Consider the following 25,135-nt stretch of genomic DNA (forward strand, 5'->3'; position numbering starts at 1 on the left):
TATTTTATTTCTGTACGACTTTGTTCCAAAACGAATCGTTTTAAAGTTATAAGCAAAGAAAGCAGAAACAAATCGATGTTTTTCGAAATTTTTAAATATTTTAATTTTTTTATTCATGTTCCGGGCATATTTAAGGAGCATAAGTCAATTATTATTACTAAAGTTGTCACCCAACTTTATCTGCAAAAATCCGAATGCCACCTCTCACATCCAAAAATACACGTTTTTTTACAGATTAGTCCTGGTCTATAATAGTCCAGAAAGCCACTGCGCATCCGCTAGGAAAAATATTCGAATTCGGATTTTTTGCACAATCTTACTCAAAAAGGACTCCTTTTAACAAATTTGCATGTTGCCAGGACCAAAAGATGGTCAAAAATTTTTTAAACGTTTTTTTTTTGTTTTTTTCCTAAAGTTATTTTTTTTGTATGAAAAAAAGTTTTTTTAGGTTTTTTGGATCATTACAAACAGAAAAAGTCTTTAGTGACTTTTCTCTAAAAATGATAGTTTTTGACAAATAAGCGATTAAAAATTGAAAAATTGTGAAATCGGCCATTTTTAACCCTCAAAAACTATGTGAAAAACTGAAAATTTGAATGTTGCCAAGGTAGGTAGATATTCTTTAAACATCGATTGATGGACTTCCGAAGAGTTTTTTGCAATACAATATTCAAAACTCCTTTGTTTTTTAATTGCTAATCAAGCGTGCGCGACACTATTTTCCACCGACAGTATGGTGCAAATGAAAGGAATAAATTCGTTATTTCGTAAATCGGCGACTTTACGGAAAAATCCAGAAACAGGTCGATTTTTATTTTTAAGTTATGATATTGTGGCATATATGGTATACTAGTGACGTCATCCGTCGGGGCGTGATGACGTAATCGATGATTTTTTTAAATAAGAATAGGGTTCGTGTGGTAGCTCATTTGAAAGGTTCTTCAATTATCTATTCAGTAATATAAACATTTACATCATTATTGATACAGGGTGTCCAAAAAATGTTATTAAATTAAATTATTTGACAAAGAAAGAAGTAGAAGGACACCCTGTATAAATAATGATGTAAATGTTTACATTACTGAATAGAGAATTGAAGAACCTTTCAAATGAGCTACCAAATGACACCTATTCTCATTTAAAAAAGTAATCGATACGTCATCACGCCCCGACGGATGACGTCACTAGTATACCATATATGCCACAATATCATAACTTAAAAATAAAAATCGACCTGTTTCGGGATTTTTCCTTAAAGTCTCGGGTTTACGAAATAACGAATTTATTCCTTTCAGTTGCACCACACTGTCGATGAGAACGCTGCCGCGACATCTATTAAATAAAATAGGAAAGTCTCATATACAGAATCCATTATTAAATATATATTGTGGAAGGCAGAGATTTAGGATGTTAACAGAAGGAGGTTCTAATAAGGAAAGTTTCAGATTTAAATTAGTGTCTATTATTATATTAGTAATGGATTCTGTATCTGAGACTTTCCTATTTTCTTTAATAGATGTCGCGACAGCGTTCTCATGGTGGATTTCAATCTATTTTTGAAATTCCCCTTAAAAGGACAATCTCGTTTCATTTTGGTTCAGAGGCGGGCAAGCATCTACACTGATGATGTTCTAAACAGAAACAGCTGTCTGTAGATTGTGCCTTGCCTCTGAATCGAAATAAAACATAAATTGTCCTTTAATTCACTTAAAAAAATTGGGTTTAAACATGTTTAGACTAAAATATTTTTACAAATAATTCGAGGCAATCATTTATTCAACAGAATATTGGAAAAACAATCAAAAATAATAATTTATTTACATAGATATACAACTTTACATACAAGTTAGCGTGCTTCTCAAACAGCTTTTAATGTATTATACTGGCTTCGTCTGGTTCGGGGCTGAAAATAAGATATTTCATTTAAATAAAAGATTTTAAATCAATAAGGAGTATTCAAAAATCAAATAATATCAACGTTTATACTTAACATAATGTCCAAAAGAAATTAGTTTCCCAATAAACGACACATTCTCAAGCAAATAAGATGAAAGGACCCCAGACCCATGTAAAAGTGGTTTCAGTTAAACTGGCAAAAACTTCACAATCAGGTAGCTTTGGTCATGCTGATCAGCTGATCAAAAGTTTCATTGCTCAGACGCATAAATCTATTATTTATGAGTTACAGAACTTCAAAGTGCCCCATTTACATAATATATATATATATATCTGATTAATATACAGGGTGTTAGTAAATAACTACCTGTAACTAGATAGTAAATATCGACCACATTTGTACTCTAGGAATTATCTTGAATCAAGCTAGTGAATGGCAAAAAATATAAACATAATGTTGACATAATTGACTTTGAAAAGGCCTTCGATAGTGTAAACAGAGAACAATAAATGTGGAAGATTCTAAACTGTATGGACTACTCATGAAATATATTATTATCAACTTGATCAGACTATTCTACAAGGAATATAGAGCCAGACTGCTACATGCGGGAGAAATGGTAAAAGATATGGCTATACAAAGTGGGGTTAAATGATGATGCGCGACATTATTCCTAATAATAACGGATTTGATCATGCAGAAAGTAAGTGATAAAAAACAGGTATCAGGTGGAATTTGCATGACCAGTTGGAGGACTTATGAGTTCGCAGACGACATTAATTTGTCTCCTAACCGAACATAGCAGCCATATGCAAAAGCAGATCGACAAGGTTTCAAAATACTCCAACGTAATGGACCTGAAGATAAATACAAACAAAAACAAAACACTGGAAAAGCAGCAACCAAGAAACTAAAATTGAAATAAATGGAAGACAAATAGAGGAGGTAGATAACTTTATATATCTCAGATCAATCATGAAAAAAAAGGTAGTAGTAGATCAGATGTAGAAAAAAGAATAGTAAAGGCTTCTTCTTCTAAATAGCTCTGCACTACTGCATTCAAATATGCATATAACTCAGTAAAGGCACAACATGCATATAACTCATTAAAGAACATCTGGAACACACGCGATATAACAGAATTAACCAAAATCAAAATATTTAACAGTTGTATTAAGTGTATATTAATTGTATGGCGCAGAATCTCGGAGACAGGAAGAGACAACTACTAAAAAATTACAAACCTTTATAAATAAATCGTTGAGAAAAATTCTGAAAATATACTGGCCGGATAAAATAACAAACGTATAATTACCTATGGGGATGAACAAAACAAGAGAAAATAACAGTCACGATTAAAAGAAGGACATGGAAATGGATTGGACATACTTTAAGGAAAGACCGAAATAATATAACCAGACAAGCACTCGCATACCAACCAGACGGAAGAGGAAGATCCGATAATAGCTGGAGAAGAACTGTAACAAGAGATCATGAAAGAATTGGCCTGAAATGGAGAGAAGTCAAACAGAGAACGAGAAATAGAGAGGGATGGAAAAATATTGTAGAGGAAATCTTTAAAGAATAAAACAGAAAAGGATGCGCTGATCCTGCCATCTTTCACTTTTGGCTAAGAAATGCAAGAATGCCCAATACTCCATAAGTAGGAAAGGCAATAGAGACAGAGAGAGTAAATAAGTGCGACAAACTTTAGGGATGATTCTGCATAAACATTAATGACAGCATAAAAATGGTTTAACCTAACCCTCTTCTCAACCCACGCACAAACTGAAGAAGCAAATGAAGACGACAAGGAGGAATTTTATGAAATTCTAGAACAACAGTACAGAACGGCAGCCAGACACGACGTCAAAACCATACTGGGAGACTTCAATGCCAAACTAGGTAAAGAGGACCATCTTAGAGCGGTGATCGGTACACATAGCTTACACGATAACACCAATGATAACGGATCAAGACTGGCAGAGTTCGCTGTAGCCAACAATATGGTAGTGAAAACTACACAGTCCCAAAGAAAAAATATACATAAAGTAACCTGGGTGTCAAATGACGGAATCACACGAAACCAAATAGACCACGTGCTCATCGACGGAAGACACTCTAGCAATATCATCAGCGCACACAGTTTGAGGAGAGCAGAAAGTGATTCTGACCACTTCCTGGTCAGAATAAAAATGAGAACAAGGCTAAACAAGAGAAATCCTAAGCAACGCCAACAAGGAAACAGATAGGACATTTCAAGGCTCGATCAACCTGATAATGAAGGCCAATATCAGTCACTGATCCAAAATAAATTGCAGACACTGGAAGAAGAAGAAACATCAACACCAGAATTGACCATAGACCAGAAATGGCAAAATATAACAAACGCCATAGAAAGCGCCGCGGCGGAAACTAAAGGGAAAGAAAGGAATAACAAGAAGAAAAACCAGTGGTTTGACCAGGAGTGAGAATAAAGCTTACAGCAGAAAGCAATCAAGAGGCTGGAGTTACTAACACGACCTACAGAAGAGAACAGGGAAGACTACAACAGAGTAAGGACTCAAACGAGAAGACTTTTGAAAAGAAAAAGAAACAGTACCTAGAAGCACGAATACAGCAACTCGAGGAGGAACATAGAACCGGTCAGTCTAGACAGTTTTATAGGGACCTAAAAACAATGACGGGCAACACGATCAACAGCCCAAGATTTATAAAAGACGATGCAGGACAATTGCTCACAGACGAAGAAGACATAAGCCGCCAATGGAGAAAGTATTTTGAGCAACTCTTAAATACAGAAAACCCCACAACGACAGGGCAACAAAGGCAGTACCAGTTAGCCGAACCTGAAATACCAGGGCCCACTCTAGCTGAAGTAAAGTCCGCAATTTCGTCCCTAAAAAAACATAAAGCCCCAGGCCCAGACGACATACAGGCGGAACTACTAAAAAAAAGGGGGAGAAAAACCACGAGATATATCATCTTATAAGAGAAGTCTGGGAAAGAGAAGAAATACCGAAACACTGGCATGAAAGCCATATAATACCTATTCACAAGAAGGGAGACAAACAAATATGTCGGAACTATAGAGGAATATCGTTAATTAATACAACATCCAAGATTATATCCATAATACTGTTTAGAGGACTAACTCCATACGCAGAGGAAATAATAGGCGATTATCAAAGCGGATTCAGACCGGGAAGGTCGACCATAGACCAGATCTTCGTCCTACGTCAGGTGTTGGAAAAAACTGGGAATTCAACCGCGATGTACACCAAATCTTCGTGGACTTCAAACAAGCTTAATATTTTGTTAGCAGAGAGGCTTTGTGGGAGGAGACTATGGTAGAAATGGGAGTACTTGGAAAGCTGGTACGATTAGCAAACGTGAGCACGGAGAACGCTTCCGCACGAATCAGAATTGGTAGCACCACGTCGGAGGAATTCCTCATTGACACCGAACTTAGACAAGGAGATCCTCTCGCCCGCTGTTTAACTTCGCACTGGAGCCTGCAGTAAAGAAAGCTCAGCCACAACTGACAAAAGGATTGCCGCCCAAGGATCAAAAATACTATTGGCTTTTGCGGATGACGTGGACACAATTGCACAATCCACCAGAGATGCAAAAGAAGTTTTCACCCTATTCGAGAACGGAGCCAAGGAAGTTGGTCCTAAGGTCAACGAGGACAAGACCAAGTACATGGTGGTTACGAAGAACCCAAGACCAAGGGTTAGACAAAACGTAACAATTAATGAATACAATTTTGAAGTCATCAAAGAATTTAAGTACCTGGGAGCAATCATAACATCTGAAAATAAATATGAAAAGGACGTGGCAGCCAGGATCATTGCAGGAAATAGGGCATATTACTCATTAAGGACCCTACTTAAATCAAAAATACTCTCAAGACCAGCAAAAATAAGAGTATGTAAGACAATAATTCGTCCCACAAGAACGTATGGAAGCGAAACATGGACTCTGAATCAGCGGGAAACGACAAAATTACTGGTACTTGAAAGAAAGATACTGCGGACTATCTATGGGCCTTGCAGAGAAGAGACAACAGGAGAATGGGGAAGAAGACACAATGATGAACTCCAGACAATATATGAAGATGAAAACATAGTACGCTACATTAAAGCAAACAGAATACGATGGGCGGGTCACGTGCTAAGATCAAGTGACGAAAGACTTCTGAACGCCACATTCTGGGAAAGGCCCGATGGAAAAAGGTCAGTTGGTCGCCCAAGAAAGAGATGGAAGGACGCAGTAGCCAGTGATCTACGCAAAATGGGATTACAGCAATGGGAAATAGCTGCTCAGGACCGACAACAATGGAGGAAAATAGTAAACGCGGCCAAGACTCACATAGAGTTGTAGAGCCAAATAATGATGATGATGATTAATGACAGTTTGTTACATAAATGTTATGTCAGCAAATGCTTCGCTTTCCGACATATGAGGTGTTGAACTTTTTCTTACAAACTGCTGATTTATTTATTGCTCTGAAACCGGTTGAGATATGCAAATGAAATTTGGTGCAGTGTAAGAGGTATTTATTGCACATTTTTTGACATATAATTAAGAATTTTATATTTATCGTTTACGCACATAAGGATACATTGGCCTGCTTAATAGCTGGATTTAGCTCCTCTAGATTTTTACATTTGGGGTTTTCTTAAGTTCTTAGTTGATTCCACTCCCGTTGAAAATATGAGACGATCTGAAATACACCAGGAATATCTGCGCGACTAAGACAGCCAATGAGACGGACAGGGGTGAATATTTAAAAATTATATTAGTGACATTTTCTGTTATTGTTTTGGTTTAATGCTACTGTATTGTGTGGTTGTTGCTAATGTATTAAACAAATGAAAAATACGCGTTAAGGCATTTAATTTTTTTTTTCATAAAAACGGCGCCTCATGTGAATAAAGGGCACAAGAGATAAATTGCCACAAATTGAACAACAAATTCAAAAATGATTTTTAATTTGAAATAACTCAGTGGCGTATCATTTTTTTTTTAGAAATTGATACCATTACTCGTATGCGCTCCAATGATAGATATACAATTTTTAATTGTATTTTAAAAAATGCGCAATAACTACTTCGTAAAACCCACCAAATTTAATTTTCATTTCTTAATCGGTTCTAGAGCAATAAAAAAATCGGCAAGTTGTAAGAAAAAATTTAACACCTCTTGTCTGAGAAAACGAAGCATTTGTGGAAATACTATAGCAAACTGTCATTATTACTTCTTGTGTTAACCTTATGTGAATATTATAATTTAAGATGTGAAAAGGGGCAACATTTAGACGTTAATCTTATGTGCTTACTTGTGTAAAATACATTGATAGTCAATGATCTTTTAACAAGAAATTGATAGGTATATTGCCAATTGTGAATTTTGTGAAAATCCCAACACGCACTTAATACATGTAGAGGGTGTAATAAAAAGACTGATCATAAATTAGATATTAAATTATTATTTTGAACTTTTAACATCACGTAACATTTTCTGAGTGCACTTTTACATATAGGTGTTAGGCTAAATCGACTTATTTTCAATTTTCATCCCTAAAAATCGTGGTATAATATTTATGATCAATCCTTGAGTATATGGAGATGTAATACAGTTATAGGCCTGGATCCCGCGTAACAAAAAAAGTTGTCTAGTTGGACAAACTTTTTTGTATAGAAACACTGGAACAGGGGAAGTTTTAATTGTGGAACGTGATTTTTTGTAGAAAGTGTCATCCTGACAAGTTTATGATTGTGAAAACTAGCAGTTGTTCTTAAGTTTATTCAATAGCAAACTTTATATTAGGTTTGTTCTAGCAAACAGTCAAACTAGTCAGAAACCATCAGCAAACAGTTGGTCAGTGAGAGAAATAATACTGTCACCAGTGCTATCCCCTCTACTCACGCTGGTCGACTATTCGCTGATGGTTTCAAACCGTTTGAAACTGATGCTAGAACAAACTTAATATACCTATCATAGTTGCGTTCGCGGGAACCCTGAACAATTTGTCGCCGACAATTCCTAATCTCACCTAATATAAATTATACCGTTATTAGATAAATATACACGGTCTATTTACTTTTAATTAATATTAAAAACTAATTATTATTAAATTATACTAAGGTAAATATACCTTGTATATTTATCTATTAACGATATCATTTATATTATTTTAAAGCGCGCATGCGTTTTCTGACAATTTATCCAATTTTCTGACAATTTCAGGTACCCGCGAACGCAACTAAATAGGTATATGAAAAAATGTTTGTCTGACAAATATGTTGGGCATTTTAATTATGTAGAGCATGTCAAATGACAGGAATTATGTTAGTGATAAATAGCAGTCTGATTTTTGCATGAGAGTTTAATGAAAGGGTAACAAATCAATTGGAAGTTCTGTCAGATAAAATACTTGGGACGTTTTCGTAGTCTGACGTTCGCAACCTGTAACATGTTCCACAGTTAAAACTGCCCCTGTTCCAGTGTTCCCGTACATCAAAGTTTGTCCGACTAGACACCGTTAAGCTATTAACAAATTTTCAGCTTGCTATTAATAGACTTTTTTTGGTACGCGGGATCCAGGCCTATTAAATGTAGGCACTACTTATAACAAATACACGAAATTATTACAAACACGCCCGAACTACATTACTTTTGACAGACAAGTGAAATAACAGAAAGGAAGCAACGTGTTAAAGGTCCCCAATGTGACTATTAAAATTACTTTACTAAATAAAACACTCGGTTAGATTAACAACAAAAAGTAAGAGCAATTTTTTATATTTTTCATTCAAGTTACCGGCCTAGGTTGATAAGCTTTAACTTAATTTTTATGTAAAGGTCAGTGCATAATTATTATTATCATGCACCATGCACGTATATTTTCCGGCACATAGCGTTTCCAGTCCAGCAATCAGACTGCACGTTCACATTTTCATACATCGAACGTTTGAGTTTGGTCGGGTGAAGATGTATTCTCGCTTCTGGCTCTTCTACTGGACGATGAAGAAAGCAAGTCAGTAGTAAAAAGTGCAATTGCTCTTTTACTTGACGATGAAGAAAGCAAGTCTGTAGTAAAAAGAAGATTTGCAGTATACATCCAGTGCTAAAGTCAATTATTTTTTTCAAATGAAAACACATGCATAAACGACAAAATAGCTAATATTTTTTAAAATACTGTAACAAAAGATTACTTTTGACCGACCCTCGTATAACAAGTCCCATCTCCACACACACAGAGCGACATCGATGTTTCTAGATCAGACGCGATGCAGCGGCGGGGAAGACATGCAAATTAACAGAATGTCGCGACAATAACTAAGATGGGCAGAACCTTCCAGAAATAACGGCTGGTGTATATAAAAGAACGAATTTTGTAAATAGAGTTAGTGATAAGCTAGAGTTTGTAAAGTAAACTTGTATAAATAAATTTAAAAAGTCGTATATAAATACGCACCGCTCGTTTTTTTTTTAACTGTAAGTTCGGTACAATTGTATCAAACAACCACCTAACAACGACTGGAAAACGACGAACCTGAATTCACATTATCCGTACCAACAGGTTCCGACTCGTTCCGTACTGCGATGCATCCGGAAAATATTGTTTGTGAATAAATGAACGGAAACGTAAGGTGTTTGATACTATAGGTACGTGCCCGAGAGTGTGAATTGTTCATATTTAAAATCAAAATCATTAAACCATATTTTTCGGAAACGAAACTCTACATGCTGGAAACGCTACGAGCATGATAATATGCACCGACCTACGTAAATATTGAGTTAAAAATTATAATTAAGATTCCTTAGTATTAGGCAAGGCACTAAAGCAGTAAAAAGCCGAAAACCTACCAATTTTTTGCAGATAGATGGATCTCGATGAAATTTGTTGCATTAGATTCGTAACTGCGTTAGGAAATCTTTTGAACTAAAGTGGTGACGTCGAAATGAAAATTGCATTATTGAACAAGGAAAATGCATTTTCCAATGTACATTTCGAAGTATAATTTAAAAACAATTGACAAAACTGAGTTTAGTATTAGATACCTACTACGACGAAGTTTTTGGGGTCGCTCAATACGAATATCATGTTGGTGATGGTCTCTGAGCCATCTGGTACAGAGGACGAACTGATTTTGTATCGAATTTCCTTCAAAACTCCAGGAGAAGAGTCCCTTCCCGGTCACCAGGAGGAGACTATCGCCGTCATATTTGTATTAAGCGACCCTTAATTTGGAAAATGCATTTTTTCTTGTTAAATAATGTAATTTCCATTTTGACATCATTAAGTTAGTTCACAAAATTTCCTAATGCACTTACGAATCCACTGCAATCCATCCAACTGCAAAACTGGTAGGTTTATTCCTTCATTGCATGGCCTACTCGTATATGTATGTTATTAGTGTATTTGGCCTTGGTACCTCTTTAGTAGTAGTATTATTATTTAAGTAAGCAACCCAAAATCCCAAGCATATTAATATTAACCGGTATATATTCCAATAAAAGAAATTTTCCTAGTCTATACCTTTATTTAAATTAGTAAAATACAACCTATATAACAAACACTACATTTAGTAATACAAAGGCTTTGTAATAATTCTAAATAAGGATAAAAGCTTATAATACTGCGATAAATGTGCAGACATTAGTACCAAATGAGAAGTGAGAATACTGATACAACATACTGTCACATTTATCAATGACTAGATCCATTTTGAAACTAAGAAAAAATAAGGTGTTAATATATATCACAATTAATTTCGTGTGGATCATTACCTCATCTCAGTCTTAGCTATACACTAAAAATAATAATTCTAAAATTAAGTAGTATTTCTTAAGATCAGATTGATAATTCTATCGAGGCAATTTTAAGAATTATTCTCCATTTTATTTTTTACAATGTTGATGAAATACACTACCAACAAGTATTGTACAAAAATGAAGGCGATAAACAGGAAATAAAAAAAATAACCGGAGATAAAACAAGAGTAATGGCCAACCGATGTAAATTTATGGTTCTTTTTCTTCTTCTTTTTGTATAGACATGCCTCTGTCTGTTTTTTCAAATGTGCCTCTAGTAAGTTGTCGTTACATCGTTCTCGTGGTTTTCCCACTGATCATCTTCCCATTGAGGAACCGTCTCTCACTGTCTTTACTACTCTATTTGTTGTCATTCGGCTTATGTGGTCATTCCATTTTATTCTTCTGTTTCTTACCCGGTTATTAATGTTGTCCACCTTGCATCTCCGTCGTATATCTGTACTTCTAGCTCTGTCCTATTGAGTCTTACCATCCATTTTTCGAAGGGTTTTCATCTCCGCTGTTTCGAGCAATCTTTTTATCCTCTCTGTGCCAGATCGTGTTTCTGCCGCGTATGTCATTATTGGTCTGATGACTGTTTTGTAAATTCTGCCTTTCATTTCTTTTCCGATATTTTTATTTCTCCATATTGTGTTATTCAGGCAACCTGTGGCTCTGTTTGCTCTATTCACTTGAACTTCCACTTCTGTGTTGAGCCTTCCATAGCTAGATAGTGTGATGTTTAGATATATAGGCATCACACTATGGTCGGTATAGTATAAATACCGTTGCACGTCATTAACTACGTCAGAGATCAAGTTGACATTGTTGCCAAATTGCAAAACAATTGCTGAACTCTTAAATTAAATATATCACTTAATTATTGCAGAAGTAGATACAATAAAACAGATTAATATTAAATGTAAATAAACAAAAACATTATAAATAGAAAACAAGAATTAAGTAATAATCTTCCGTTATAGTAAATAATAAAAACGAATCTGAAGTGTCAATACCGCAACTGTCAAATAAGGCTACCAATTTATACCAAAATGTCAGCTTCGTTCGATCGCAGTTAAAATGTGATCCGGACAAGAAGTGTGCTTCATAAAACCGCTTTATAATCCATTTATACAAGTTAAATGAAAACAAAGTTATGGTTTATTTCTTTATATTTATATTTCTTATATACCTACTTTCTTTGTTCCAAAGGACTTCCAAAGCTAAACGATTCTAAAAAGGAATAGACCTATAACTTAAATATTTTGTGTTGGTATCATGTGACGTCACTTACTATGACGCGGATGACGTGCATCGGGATTTACACTGTACGAACCATAAATTACCAAGGCAATATCTTTGTGGGCCACTGAAAACTTCATTCATATATTTGGCATTTTTTAAAATTTTTTGAATTTTATTCCAATGGGTATACATTCTCCTCCACCCCATTCCAGTTACAGAAATCCTTATTTTTTTTTAAGTCACTTTCCATTTCCTAAAAATATGGAAACAACCGCAATATTGGTATTAAAAATTACTTATTGAAATAAATCATTGAATTACTTATTGAAAGCAGATATAAAAAACTACCGTCCTATAACACTCCTGAATGCATAACAAACATTTTAACCAATAGACTGACGACAAAAAAGGGATTTAGCACAAGCGACCATTTATTAAGTATGAAAATCCTTATAGAACGAGCAAATGAATACCACATTCCTCTCTATATAGCGTTCATAGATTTAGAAAAGGCTTTTGACAGTGGTAAAATGTAAAGGCAGTTTTTGTTTTTGACAGTGTCGAACATTGGGCAGTGAAAAGTTCTTTGATTAAAAGCAGAATTGACCACAGATATACAGACCCAATATATATAAAGAAGCCACAACAACAATTAAAGTATACGAAGGAACACAATCAACTCAAATAAATAGAGGCGTAAGACAGGGTGAGACAAAATCACAGAAACTTTTCAATCGGGCTCTGGAAGATATTTTTAAAAGATTAGAATGGAAAGAAAAAGGTATAAAAATTTGTGGTACAACGCTTGAACCACCTAAGGTACGTTGATGACATCGTATTGATAACCGATAAAACAGAAGAATTGTTTGAAATGATGAAAGAACTGGACATAGAAACCGGAAAGATAGGTCGTAATATGAATTACAGCAAGACCAAAATCATAACAAATACAGATGAGGACATCACATTGAGGATCGGACAAGATGAAATAGAAGAAGTTCACGATTATATATATATATATATATATATATATATATATATATATATGTATATATATATATATATATATATATATATATATATATATATATTTTTTTTTTTTTTTTGTTTTGGTATATATTTTGATTACTAATTAAATAATCTAATACTAACTTTTCAACTTAAAATAAAATAAACAGATTTTTGTGTCTTTTTGACATTATTCGAGTGTCTTTCTGGCATTAATCAAAATTAAAAACTAAATTATTAAATCGAATTTTTGAAAATTAAAACATTGCTATTTAGATAACGTTGTAAGTCTCTTTTGTTATTTTTTATACAATGTATTTTAACTTAATTTCATTGTATTTATAATATACTCATTTCAGCTTACCCTGAAGAAGCAAATATATTTTGCGAAAGCTAGGTAATAACACAGAGTTTCACTTATCCTGCCCCTAAAAAATAAATGACTGCAACCCCAAAACAAAACTATAATCTATATATATATATATATATATATATATATATATATATATATATATATATATATATATATATATATATATATATATATATATATACCAGATATGACCCAGATATATATATATATATATATATATATATATATATATATATATATATATATCTGGGTCAAACTATAAAACTTAACAAGGAAATCCAAACAGCAGAGATCAAAAGACGAGTTAGACTGGCATGGGCGGCATTTGGCAAACTAAGCTACATCCTTAATAACAAAAGATATCCACAACATCTTAAGACCAAGGTATACAATCAATGCGTACTCCCTGTTCTCACTTACGGTTCCCAAACGTGGACGTTTACAAAAGCAAACATGGACAAGATCATAAAAACGCAAAGAGCAATGGAAAGGCAAATGTTGCACATAAGACTAATGGATAAAAAGAGAAACGAGTGGATCAGAGAGAAAACCAAAGTTAGGGATGTTAGACAAAAACAAGAAGTTGCAAAATTGAAATGGAGATTTGCCGGATACACTATAAAACAAAAAGAACACCGATGGAACAAAATTCTCATAAATTGGAGACCGTGGGAATATAAACGAAGCAGAGGAAAGCCACAAATGAGATGAGCAGATGATGTCAAGAAGCACGTGGGCTCTAGGTGGATAAATGTAGCGACAGACAGAGAAGAATGAAAAAGGGTTGGGGAGACCTATGTCCAAAGATGGACCGAAGAAGGCTAATTAGATAGATAGATATTGAATTAACACCCTTGTTAAATTTTATCAACAATCCAAATCAGTATATGCTCTATCAACAATCCAAATGCAAATCCACTTTGCACAATCATTGTAATGTAGGTTTTGATGTTATTGAAAAAAAAAACCTAAGCGTTGCATTTCATTTTTACGAGGTGTACCATTTCCAATAAACTGATATCCTTTAACAAAAATTTATTCTTAAACACTCCATCGAAATGCCTCTTTAATGATATGGCACACATGATATAATGAACAGTTTTTGGAACTGGACTATATAGGTGGTTGACAAATGATAGATGCCTGATCATCCCCTTTGGAATAAAATGGATCTGTTTCAGCATTTTTACAAAATCTAGTTGATATTGTAAAATATCAGAGTAGACCACGTATTTTCAGTGACCCAATTTGGGAAATTTGAAAACCCTTTTGTGTTCTGCTATACGTTTGTCAAAGATTCTGCTAGTTTGACCTATGTAAGTTTTTGGACAGTCACATGTCAGTTTGTATACACCACAATTGATTTTTTCTTTTGGCTCTTATTGTTCTTTTTTTATGTGTGTTGTTCCTTATGACTAAATGCTGTTAACACAATAAAATGTACTGCAGTAAATTTTAAATGGAGAATAAAAATGGTATTTTTTAAATAAACGAATGAAATAAGATAGATACTTATGAAGTTATTGAACTGATTCTATGTATGAAAGCTGATCAAGTATTTAATATTCAGCTTTAAATCGATGTAAACATTTTGGTTTCAAGTTAAGACTTTATACAAGATTTTAATAATTTACTTTTGAAAAATATTAAAAATTTGATTGTTTCACAAAGTCGTTCTTTCTCTGCTTCTTTTATGAAATTTAGTAGTTCTAGATTCTAGATTAATGTTTTTGCGGCGTTTTATGTTGTTCCTTGTTTTCTGATGATTTACTATTTCTTTAGGCCCAAAATGTTTTCACTTGTATCCACAAGAGTATTGCTAATCGTTTGCCAATTTTTGTCGTTTCTTTCGTCTAGTTTGGCTCGCAGTTCTCGTTCGAATTCTATTTTTGTCTCGTTATATTGTAGATTCTCAACGTTGAATTTTTTTCGTATAGGCCTGTTTGGTTCTTTCCTATTCCTAGCTATCTTGAATCAAATTTCAGCTTTCATCAGCAGCATCTAGGCGTAATTAAGTGATCACTGGTCGCATCTGCGCCTCTTCAAGACTGACACCTAACGGTGTGCTTACTACGGAGACCAAAGGATTGTATCCTGGCTCCCTGGATTTCACGAATATAAATACCAGGGAGCGAGGGTCGGAGCGAGGATACAATCCTTTGGTCTCCGTAATGAGCACACCCTAAGACAGATACGTTCTTCACTGCTTACTTATTTGAGTTGTGATCGTTTGATTGAAAGTGAGGATGTCTGGTGATTTCCATGACATCTTGTGGTCATGGTCATATCTACATGGTCAATTAGTATGTTGTTTATCCATAACTGTCGAGCAGGTTGTTACTTTTTGCTTATCAGCATCCATTTTGTCTTCTTGAAGTTGAGGTTCAGGCCGTATTCATCACTAACTGAATTAACCCTTTCCATTTCCTGTTGTAATTCATTTATGCTACTGACAAGGATCACCGTGTCATCGGAATATCTTATATTGTTCGTTAACTCACCGTTTATTTTTATGCCCTCATTTGCATTTTCCATACATTTTTTGAATACTTCCTTGGAATAAATATTGAATAGGAGTGGGGATAAGATACACCCCTGACGGACACCTCTTTTGATCTCCACACTTTCAGTAAGTTAGTTGCTAATTTTTGCTATTGCTGTTTGACCCCAGTATAGGTTTGCCACAAACATTGATCCAGTAATTTTAAACGTATACTTTTTTGACAATATCATTTATATTCACTTACTCTTTAATTTAAAAAGAATCTCAACCTGAAACGATTTCCATTATGATTTACGTGTATTAAAATTATTGTATTTGATCGTATTAAAATACTATGTATAGTAACCAGTTCAATACCTCTAGCGTCTTTTCTGTATTCCAAGTCATGAGATAAGATTAAGAAAGTTTTCTTTATAATAAAAAAATAATATCTACTGCATAACCCTCAGTATGTTGTAGATAAGCACTTGTGTGTAAAATATTTCAAAATATCAGTCGTGATCTATTTTTTAAAAATATTTTGTAAACGTTAACATTTAAGTCTAATTTAAAATTAATAAGCAGCTTTATACTTAACTAAGTACCTAGTAGCAATTCATACTTCTAAGCAGGAATAACTTGTTTAATATATTTAAAGGCATACATTATTGATGATAAAAGATTTTTTCAAATAACGTTGTGTTTTTAAAAAAATCGCTTACATGTTCATAATTTTCTTAATCACATAGGTACATCTCATGCCACACAAGTCACCGTCTTAGTCCAGCCTAAATTTTCTATTGCTGAACATAAGCCCATCTCATGCCTTCAACCTTATCTGTTCTGCTCCGTTCGTATCCAGTTTTTGTTCAAATCCTCCTTCCATCAATTGCGCCAGTGCTGCTGTTAGATGGATCGAGCAGCCAGCAACCTCTCTTTCTCTGGCTGCTCTTCTCCAGTTATTCACCCTAAATATCTCTTTAGTATAGGTTTTCCTTTCGTCTATATACCTCTTCCTTTCTTCCTACTGGCCAATCGTTCCACTAAGCGCCCTACTAAGTAGGTGTTCAGCCAGCAAACTACCCCAGTAATAAGTAAAAAACACGCCCTTAGAACCGATCACAAAGCCCCGGATACGGGGCAGAAACATTGAAATACCTTAGCACGGAAAAGTACTAAGAGAAAGAATACCAATTTACGAGCAGCATGCTGGAATATTAAATCGTGAGAAAATAAAAGATCAAGAGATCAAATCAAAATACCAAAATTTTCTAATCATTTACAACGGAAAGGATAAAGGAGATTATGCAAGTTTATGAGTACGTCTTTTACTGTACGAAAAAATTTTAAACGACATCAAATACATCAGCCACAGAATCTTGAAATCGACCTTGACTATGGAAAACTGCAAACTAGCAAACTCCATATTATATAAGATAACGCAACAGACATAGCAAACGTGAAAGTGAAACTGAAGATTTTATAACAATTGTCTCCAAGATACAATGGACAGGATACCAAGACATCCAAAAATAGCAATTCTTGGAGATCTTAAAGCAAGAATAAAGACTAATAGCATAGACAACCAAAAAACAGTGATTTAAGAATAAACAGCACATTTTCCCCCATAAACCCCAAAACAAGTAGGACTTGAATACTCGGGACAACACTCAGTGATAGACTACATAATAATAGGCCTGGATCCCGCGTACCAAAAAAAAAAGTCGAATAACAGCAAGCTGAAAATTTGTTAATAGCTTAACGGTGTCTAGTCGGACAAACTTTGATGTACGGGAACACTGGAACAGGAGAAGTTTTAATTGTGGAACAGTTTAAAAATTTGGAACGTCAGATTACAAAAACGCCCCATGTATTTTGTCAGACAGAACTTCCAATTGATTTGTTACCGTTTCATCAAACTCTCATGCAAAAAATCAGACTGCTATTTATAGACCTGGATCCTGCGTACCAAAAAAAAGTTGATTAATAGCAAGCTGAAAATTTGTTAATAGATTAACGGTGTCTAGTCGGACAAACTTTGATGTATGGGAACACTGGAACAGGGGAAGTTTTAATTGTGTAACAGGTTAAAAATTTGGAACGTCAGACTACGAAATCGTTCCATGTATTTTGTCGGACAGAATTTCCAATTGATTTGTTACCATTTCATTAAACTCTCATGCAAAAATCAGACTGGTATTTATCACCAAATGGGCATTTTAATGAGCGGAACACGAAGAACATGTCAAATGACAAGAATCATGTTGGTTAGTAATAGCAGTCTGATTTTTGCATGAGAGTTTAATGAAAGGGTAACAAATCAATTGGAAGTTCTGTCCGACAAAATACATGGGACGTTTTCGTAATCTGACGTTCCAAATTTTTAAACTGTTCCACAATTAAAACTTCCCCTGTTCCAGTGTTCCCGTACATCAAAGTTTGTCCGACTAGACACCGTTAAGCTATTAACAAATCTTCAGCTTGCTATTATTTAACTTTTTTTGGTACGCGGGATCCAGGCCTATTATCACCAATATAGTTCCTGTCATTTGACATGTTCTTCGTGTTGGACTCATTAAAATGCCCAGTTAGTGATAAATACCAGTCTGATTTTTGCATGAGAGTTTAATGAAATTGTAACAAATCAATTGCAAGTTCTGTCCGACAAAATACATAGAACGTTTTCGTAGTCTGACGTTCCAAATTATTAACCTGTTCCACAATTAAAACTTCTCCTGTTCCAGTGTTCCCATACATCAAAGTTTGTCCGACTAGACACCGTTAAGCTATTAACACATTTTCAGCTTGCTATTAATCAACTTTTTTTTGGTACGCGGGATCCAGGTCTATAACGAATAGACGAGTAATACCCGAACAACTTCTCGACAAGATCTCTAACATCGCAAAGTACAGAAAGATCACAAACTAGTACTGGGCAAATTGTTATTAAATATACCACAAATATGAAAAAATTACCTAAATACCCCGAAAACTTAAGATGGTCTCTAGCTAGAAGATCATAATAAAAGACGTTTAGAAGAAAAGTTTGAGACAATCCCAGTAATAAGGGGTGAACATGTAAACATAATAAAAAAGTTCAAAACAAAGTAGTTATAGAAGTCAAGAAATCTAACCCAACATAACAAACATATCAAACCCATATGAGACGCAGACCTACAATAACACCTGCTAGCAATACAAAGATATAAGAAACATTATAAATTCTAAGACAAGAGGAATAAAAAACACTGGACACGATTCACCAAGACATGGAACATAACCTATATGGACACAAAGAAAAGTTAAAGCGCATACCCAGTTTAGCATCGAAGAATTCTTTTCTTGCCGTCGCGATGCACTTGGCACGTTTCGACGCTGTCCTCACCACCTGCTAACCACATTTCAACATGGGGTAAGAGCGTTTCTTTTTTGAATTAATATTGATTTATGAGTTATGCCAATCGATTTTTCTACATAAACAAATACGGCATTTGCTATAAGAGAAGTATTTATCAAATAAGCCAATTTTTAAAAACACATCGAATTTGAAATATCCGCTCTCATATTTTCTAAAAATATACTAAATATAGACTGTTCGTTGGATCTGTTATCATAGTACTAAGAATAAATATTTTAAAAGCACCAGATACTTTATGGGGATTATAAATATCATCAACGAGTTTTACGTATTTTTAGTAACAACAACTTTTCAAAAAAGATAAATCTAGAATGGCATTCCTACTTGTAGACCCACCACACTTTTAAATACAATACATACCTACACATAACAAGACATAAATACACTAGACATACCATATTGGACACCGTGTTTGTAGTACAGACAATCATGCAAATAAACATAATGTGTTAATAAAAAACAATAATTGTTAAGCAATTAAAACTTAAGAGCGTAGGTGCAAAATTTCGGGCCAATGCTATTTAAATGCATTAATTTTTTTCGAATCCTAAGGAAACTAATAAGTATTTATGAAAAATTTAAACGTAGAATGAAAGATTACGTTATTACCGAAGGCCAAAAGTCCCTGAAAACTTCTATATTTATTTTAATAAGTTATAGGGGTGAAAAAAAAAAAGAGAAAATTAAGTGACTGTTCATTTTAAATATCTCATTCAAAAGAAACTTTTTGTTTATTCTAAGGGACTTTCGGCCCTCGGCAATAATGTAATCTTTCATTCTGCGTTTAAGTTTTTCAAACATATTTATTAGTTTTCTCAGGATTCGAAAAAAAATGAATGTATTTAAAAAGCATTGGTCCGAAATTTTGTATCTACGCTCCTAAGGTTCAAGGTATGTCAAATTAAATCTTATTTAGAGAATTTTAGCACTATTTTCCAATTTTGCTAGTGACAGGTTCCTGATATAATCGCAAAAACACATTTAGGTCATTAATCTAAAGAAAAAATAATGTAAGACTGGCATTTATTTACTGGCCAACTTTATAAAAATAAAATACTTAAAATATCGATTTTAAAGTTATCTGGATATCTTATTCCAATTTATTAATATAATTTAATTTTGGACCTTGTTGGGGGGTGGGGGCATTTCCCCTCCTCGTAGATCCGCCAATGGTAGATAATAACTGGTAGACATAAAATCTAGTCTTTAATTTTATTGTATAGCTTCTTCTTCTTTTGGTGCCTATTAGTTTCAAATATTGGCGATCATTTTGGCTATGGTATAGTAGTCAGTTAAATACAGTGCGCTGGAATAAGTGTTACCCCCCCCCCTTGAACTCATTTATTTTTAGCACATAAGCAAAACGCTTGGACAGGTCGATGTTTAAAATAATCGAAGTATATTATAACATAAATGTTTCGAACTTTACGCAATCACTCTTCAGGTGACATGCACAACTTTGATTTTTTTAAATGGGAAGCTTTTGAAATACAGATTACAAAAATGTATATTACTTTTCAATTTGATAATACATTGATTACAAAACGATCAGAACTTTCAGTTGCCATAAAGTCATCGGAATGTAAACTCAATTTTTTTGCATCCCACATGTTGGGAATTTAAATACCTTACATTAGGGCATTATTCCTGTTGCCTTTTGCCCATCACAAGGCATTTTAAGTAAATATGCATCTGTAAAGCATACATTTTATATTTGAAGGGTTATTACCCCTATATTTCTTTGGTGGCTCAGCTAGCATCCAGACTGTCTTACACTGATGATGATTTTGTAATAAAATCGAAAACGTTTTGTTCTGATGTAGCCCTTTAGGGATTTTAATAAATTTTATACCTTTTACAAAGGATTTATTCCAATTTTTATTTTGAATTATGAATTTATTGAATTAAAAATTTCATTTTAATGTAGTTTTTGACGTAAAGGGAAGAACTTCAAAATTAATATGGAAAAAAGCATGGATGCCTTCTGCAAAATATCTGTTTAATATGTGTCACACTTGGTATATTCTCTACTTAAAATAAAAGTTTGTGGTACTAGAAGGTACAGCATTGACAAATGAGATATTTATATTGTTAAATAATGTTGCCTTAGGAATCAAAAATCGACCTAGTTTAGCATTTTCACAAAATTCAATGAATATTGCCAAATATCAGGGTGGATCTTTTGAGTGGTCATTCCTGTATTAGAAATTTATAAAGAAAGGAAAAAAAGACCTGCAAGCAATAGGTTTTTTTAATAAGACTCTTTGTTTTCGCCAAGTACGGCAAAGTTCATTTAACTTCATTTACTATTTCTTAATTACTTATATAACTAACATTTTATATTCGTGTTATAAATAAAAGATACCACATTAAAAAATATAGACTATTTTGTCCAAATCTTGAATATTTATATCGAGCATTTCTGCGGTTTCGGTACCAACAGAAGCAAAATTCAATCTTCATGTAGAAGAAAAGTTGTTGTTACAATATAAATAAGAATAAATGGAGGTAACAATTTTACCGGTATTTTGGATGTACCCTGCTTTGAGTATGTGGACGTGTTATAACATTAAAATAACAAAAAAAAAAACATAAAATTAATTAAAACATGATAAATTTTTCATGGGAATATAATCCGATTCTCTTTTAGTTTCGGCAAACCTGAAAAATATTAGTAGCTAGATCACACAAAATAAAAATGAAGAAGATTATGCAAAAAGTACCAAATATCTATAAATAATTAACCTGTCTTCTGATTAATCTTTAATAATACCATTGTTTAAAAAGGATAATACGGATTCCTTTATTAAACAATGATAATACGTTTCTCTGCAATAAATATACGAGCCTTAACAACCAAATGTTCGGACAAACGAAGATTTATTGAAAACTTGGTGAATGGCTTGTAGTCTAGGCGCCAGAGGGGTCACCGTGTCATATTCAATTCTGATGGACAAACTCAACGGTTTCTTATGGATTTTTGGCTGCTGATTACGAATTTCGAGGGGGGATTTCGATCCGAGTGGTCAAAAAATTGTTATAAACAATTTAATTGTTTATAAATTGTTTATAAGGCTCTGGCTCATAAACTAAAAGAGATAAAAAAATGTTTCAAGTAAAATTTATTCCTTAATAAAAAACGAAGAAAAAACCGTTTACTAAACTTAAATCTAACAATTAGAACTCAAGATATTGTAAAATTAGTGCACAATGCAAACTGCAAATTGCAAAATAAGTATTTTTCGAAGCTTTATCGATCGTAACTCGGCTTCTACGCATGAAAATAAGTCCTAGAATATGTCGTTTTAAAGCTTAATTAACAGGCTTCCAAAAAAAGTTTGTTAGATTACTTATCTTCATTTGTTTTAAAGTTATACCCGTTTGAAGTTAGAATTTTCTTAAAAATATTGTACATTCATTTGTTTATAAGGGTTTCAAGCAAATTTGAGCTATTAACATTTATACTTTAATGAACAATAATGATAGAAAAACTCAAAAGGAACAATTTGAGGTTATGAAAATGTTCATAAGTTTATTTTTGGCTAAGATGTCGATATTTTGATGGCGCGCGCTATGAGGCGCAAGATCGGCTCACCGCGTAAAGGTTCACGCGCTAACTTCTCGATGCAAATTATAATTTCTATGCATACATATACGTTATCTTCATTTTTCATTTTTGAAGGTCCTAATAAAATTTTATCATATAATTCTTATAATTAAATCATCATACTGTACCTCGTATCACCTTTCATTCTATTTACATTGTCTCCTATTTTTTGCACTAAATGAGAAAAAAACATTAAAACCTAATATTTCAGAAGTATAACTAAAAAGTAAGTTGATACTATTTACTAATACTATTTTTACAAACATTTTTTTCATGCATCTGCAAATCTGCATACAGGGAATATCAGCTTTTTTACATCTGCATAAGTTCTTAGCGAAATTTTAACAGTTACATGGTGGTACAAGTCTGTTCTTGTAGGCAGTAAAACTAAAACTTTTTGAGGCTTCAGAGTCTAATTATCTATATGATATCCATATAAAGTGGATCTAGTTCTTTTGCAGCATCATCAAGGCCCGTCAATTGTGTGTATGCCGCCACATCATAAATGCTCGTTTTATATGCAATGATGATGCTGCAAAAGAACTCGATCCATTTTTATATGGATATCACATATTGGCTCATTTTCATGCGTAGAAGCCGAGTTACGATCGATAAAGCGTCGAAGAATACATACTTACTTGACTGTGAGCCAATCTTGCGCCTCATAGCGCGCCATTAAAATATCGACATCTTAGCCAAAAATAAACTTACGAACATTTTCGTAAGTTCAAATTGTTCCTTTTGAGTTGTTTTATCATTATTGTTAATTAAAGTATAAATGTTTATAGCTTAAGTTTGCTTGAAACCTTTATAAACAAATTAATGTACAATTTTTTTAAGAAAATTATAATTTCAAACGGATATAACTTTAAAACAAATGAAGATCAAATAATTTAACAAACTTTGTTTGGAAGCCTCTTAATTAAGCTTTAAAAGGACACCTTATAAGGCTCATTTGCATGCGTAGAAGCCGAGTTACGAACGGTAAAGCTTCGAAAAATATTAATTTTGCAATTTGCAACTTGCATTGTGCACTAATTTTACAATATCTTGAGTTCTAATTGTCGGAAATCTAGAGTTCCTTAGAACAAGTTTCCTCGTGTTTTATTAGGAAACAAATTTTATTTGAAACATTCTTTTTTATCTCTTTTATTTTATGAGCCAGAGCCATATAAACAATTTATAAACAATTAAATTGTTTATAAACAATTTTTTGACCACTCGAATCGAATTCCACCCTCGAAATTCGTAATTAGCAGCCAAAAATCCATAAGAAACCGTTGAGTTTGTCCATCAGAATTGAAAAGGACACGGTGACCTAATATACTTTATATATGACTATATAACTATATATGACTAATATACTTTAAGGAAAAATGAAAAGTACATACATTTAACCCCTCATCCACCAGAATTTAAATGCATTTTTTGCTTTTGCAATACCTTTTAATAGAGTGTTATTTCTACTTTAAAAAAGTTGAACTGGTTTAAAATGAATGGTTTTTGTAAAAAATGTGATCAAATTATAGAATTCATTTTTAAATTTTCTTAAAAATCTTTCTTTTTCTCCATGTAATTCGAAAATAAAAATGTTCCACCCCCCGAGAACTGGTGGGAGCCGCCCCCATAAAAAAAGCGCCATAGTATATAGGATAGACTTTGAATCAGGAGATTGGGCTACTCCCAAAATTTCATTAAAATCCATGCAGTAGGATAGAATTCGGAGGTAATATCTTGTTCTTAATCTCGCGCATTGACTGTAGTAATAGAAATAGAATGAAATGCAAATATTGTAAACTATTAATTTTTTAGAAAAATGAACTAATTTGAAATGAAACTCTGACTATAATATTCTATTGATTTATGCAATAATCTATACATCTATAGTGTGTCCCCGAAATGTGGCATCGAACATTTTCTCAAATGCAGGAATTAATGATGCGTAGAACCATAAAATATTTTCAAGTATACAAGGTGTTTCTAAAATATCAAAATAACGAGTAACTTTGCTATTTTTCTAGAATGTCAGTATCTAGTACGATAACGATAATAGATCGGTACGATAAAGATCTCGGGCGGCCCTTCCGTCCAGCGTTTTTTGAATTCTTTACTAAATCATTAAAACATCCCAATTCTCGCAATTCTAATTTTTAATGATGTGCATACAGCTACAAATCCAGAGAATCCATGAAGACAGCGTAGTAAATAAGTATTAAGTATTTTTAAAATAAGTATTGATTCATTAACATTAGATTATTAAAAGTTAATAATACCTACCT

The 25,135-nt window shown here is 33.4% G+C and overlaps 1 protein-coding gene across 2 annotated transcripts in view; it reads right to left on the reverse strand.

The window, feature by feature from the left end:
• Window positions 1–1,758: 1,758 nt before the first annotated feature.
• LOC114331726 (uncharacterized) overlaps window positions 1,759–25,135 on the reverse strand; it is a 163,401-nt gene continuing 140,024 nt past the window's right edge. The window contains exon 5 of one of the 2 annotated variants that reach the window (XM_028281364.2): window positions 1,759–1,903. In XM_028281364.2, coding sequence (XP_028137165.1) covers window positions 1,870–1,903 — 34 coding nt within the window. In that variant the 3' untranslated portion in view covers window positions 1,759–1,869. Of the gene's footprint in view, window positions 1,904–21,804; window positions 21,911–25,135 lie in introns of those variants that run through there. The other variant, XM_028281354.2, reaches the window with a different exon arrangement.

Source organism: Diabrotica virgifera, chromosome 4, assembly GCF_917563875.1.
Source record: "Diabrotica virgifera virgifera chromosome 4, PGI_DIABVI_V3a".
NCBI lineage: Eukaryota > Metazoa > Arthropoda > Insecta > Coleoptera > Chrysomelidae > Diabrotica > Diabrotica virgifera.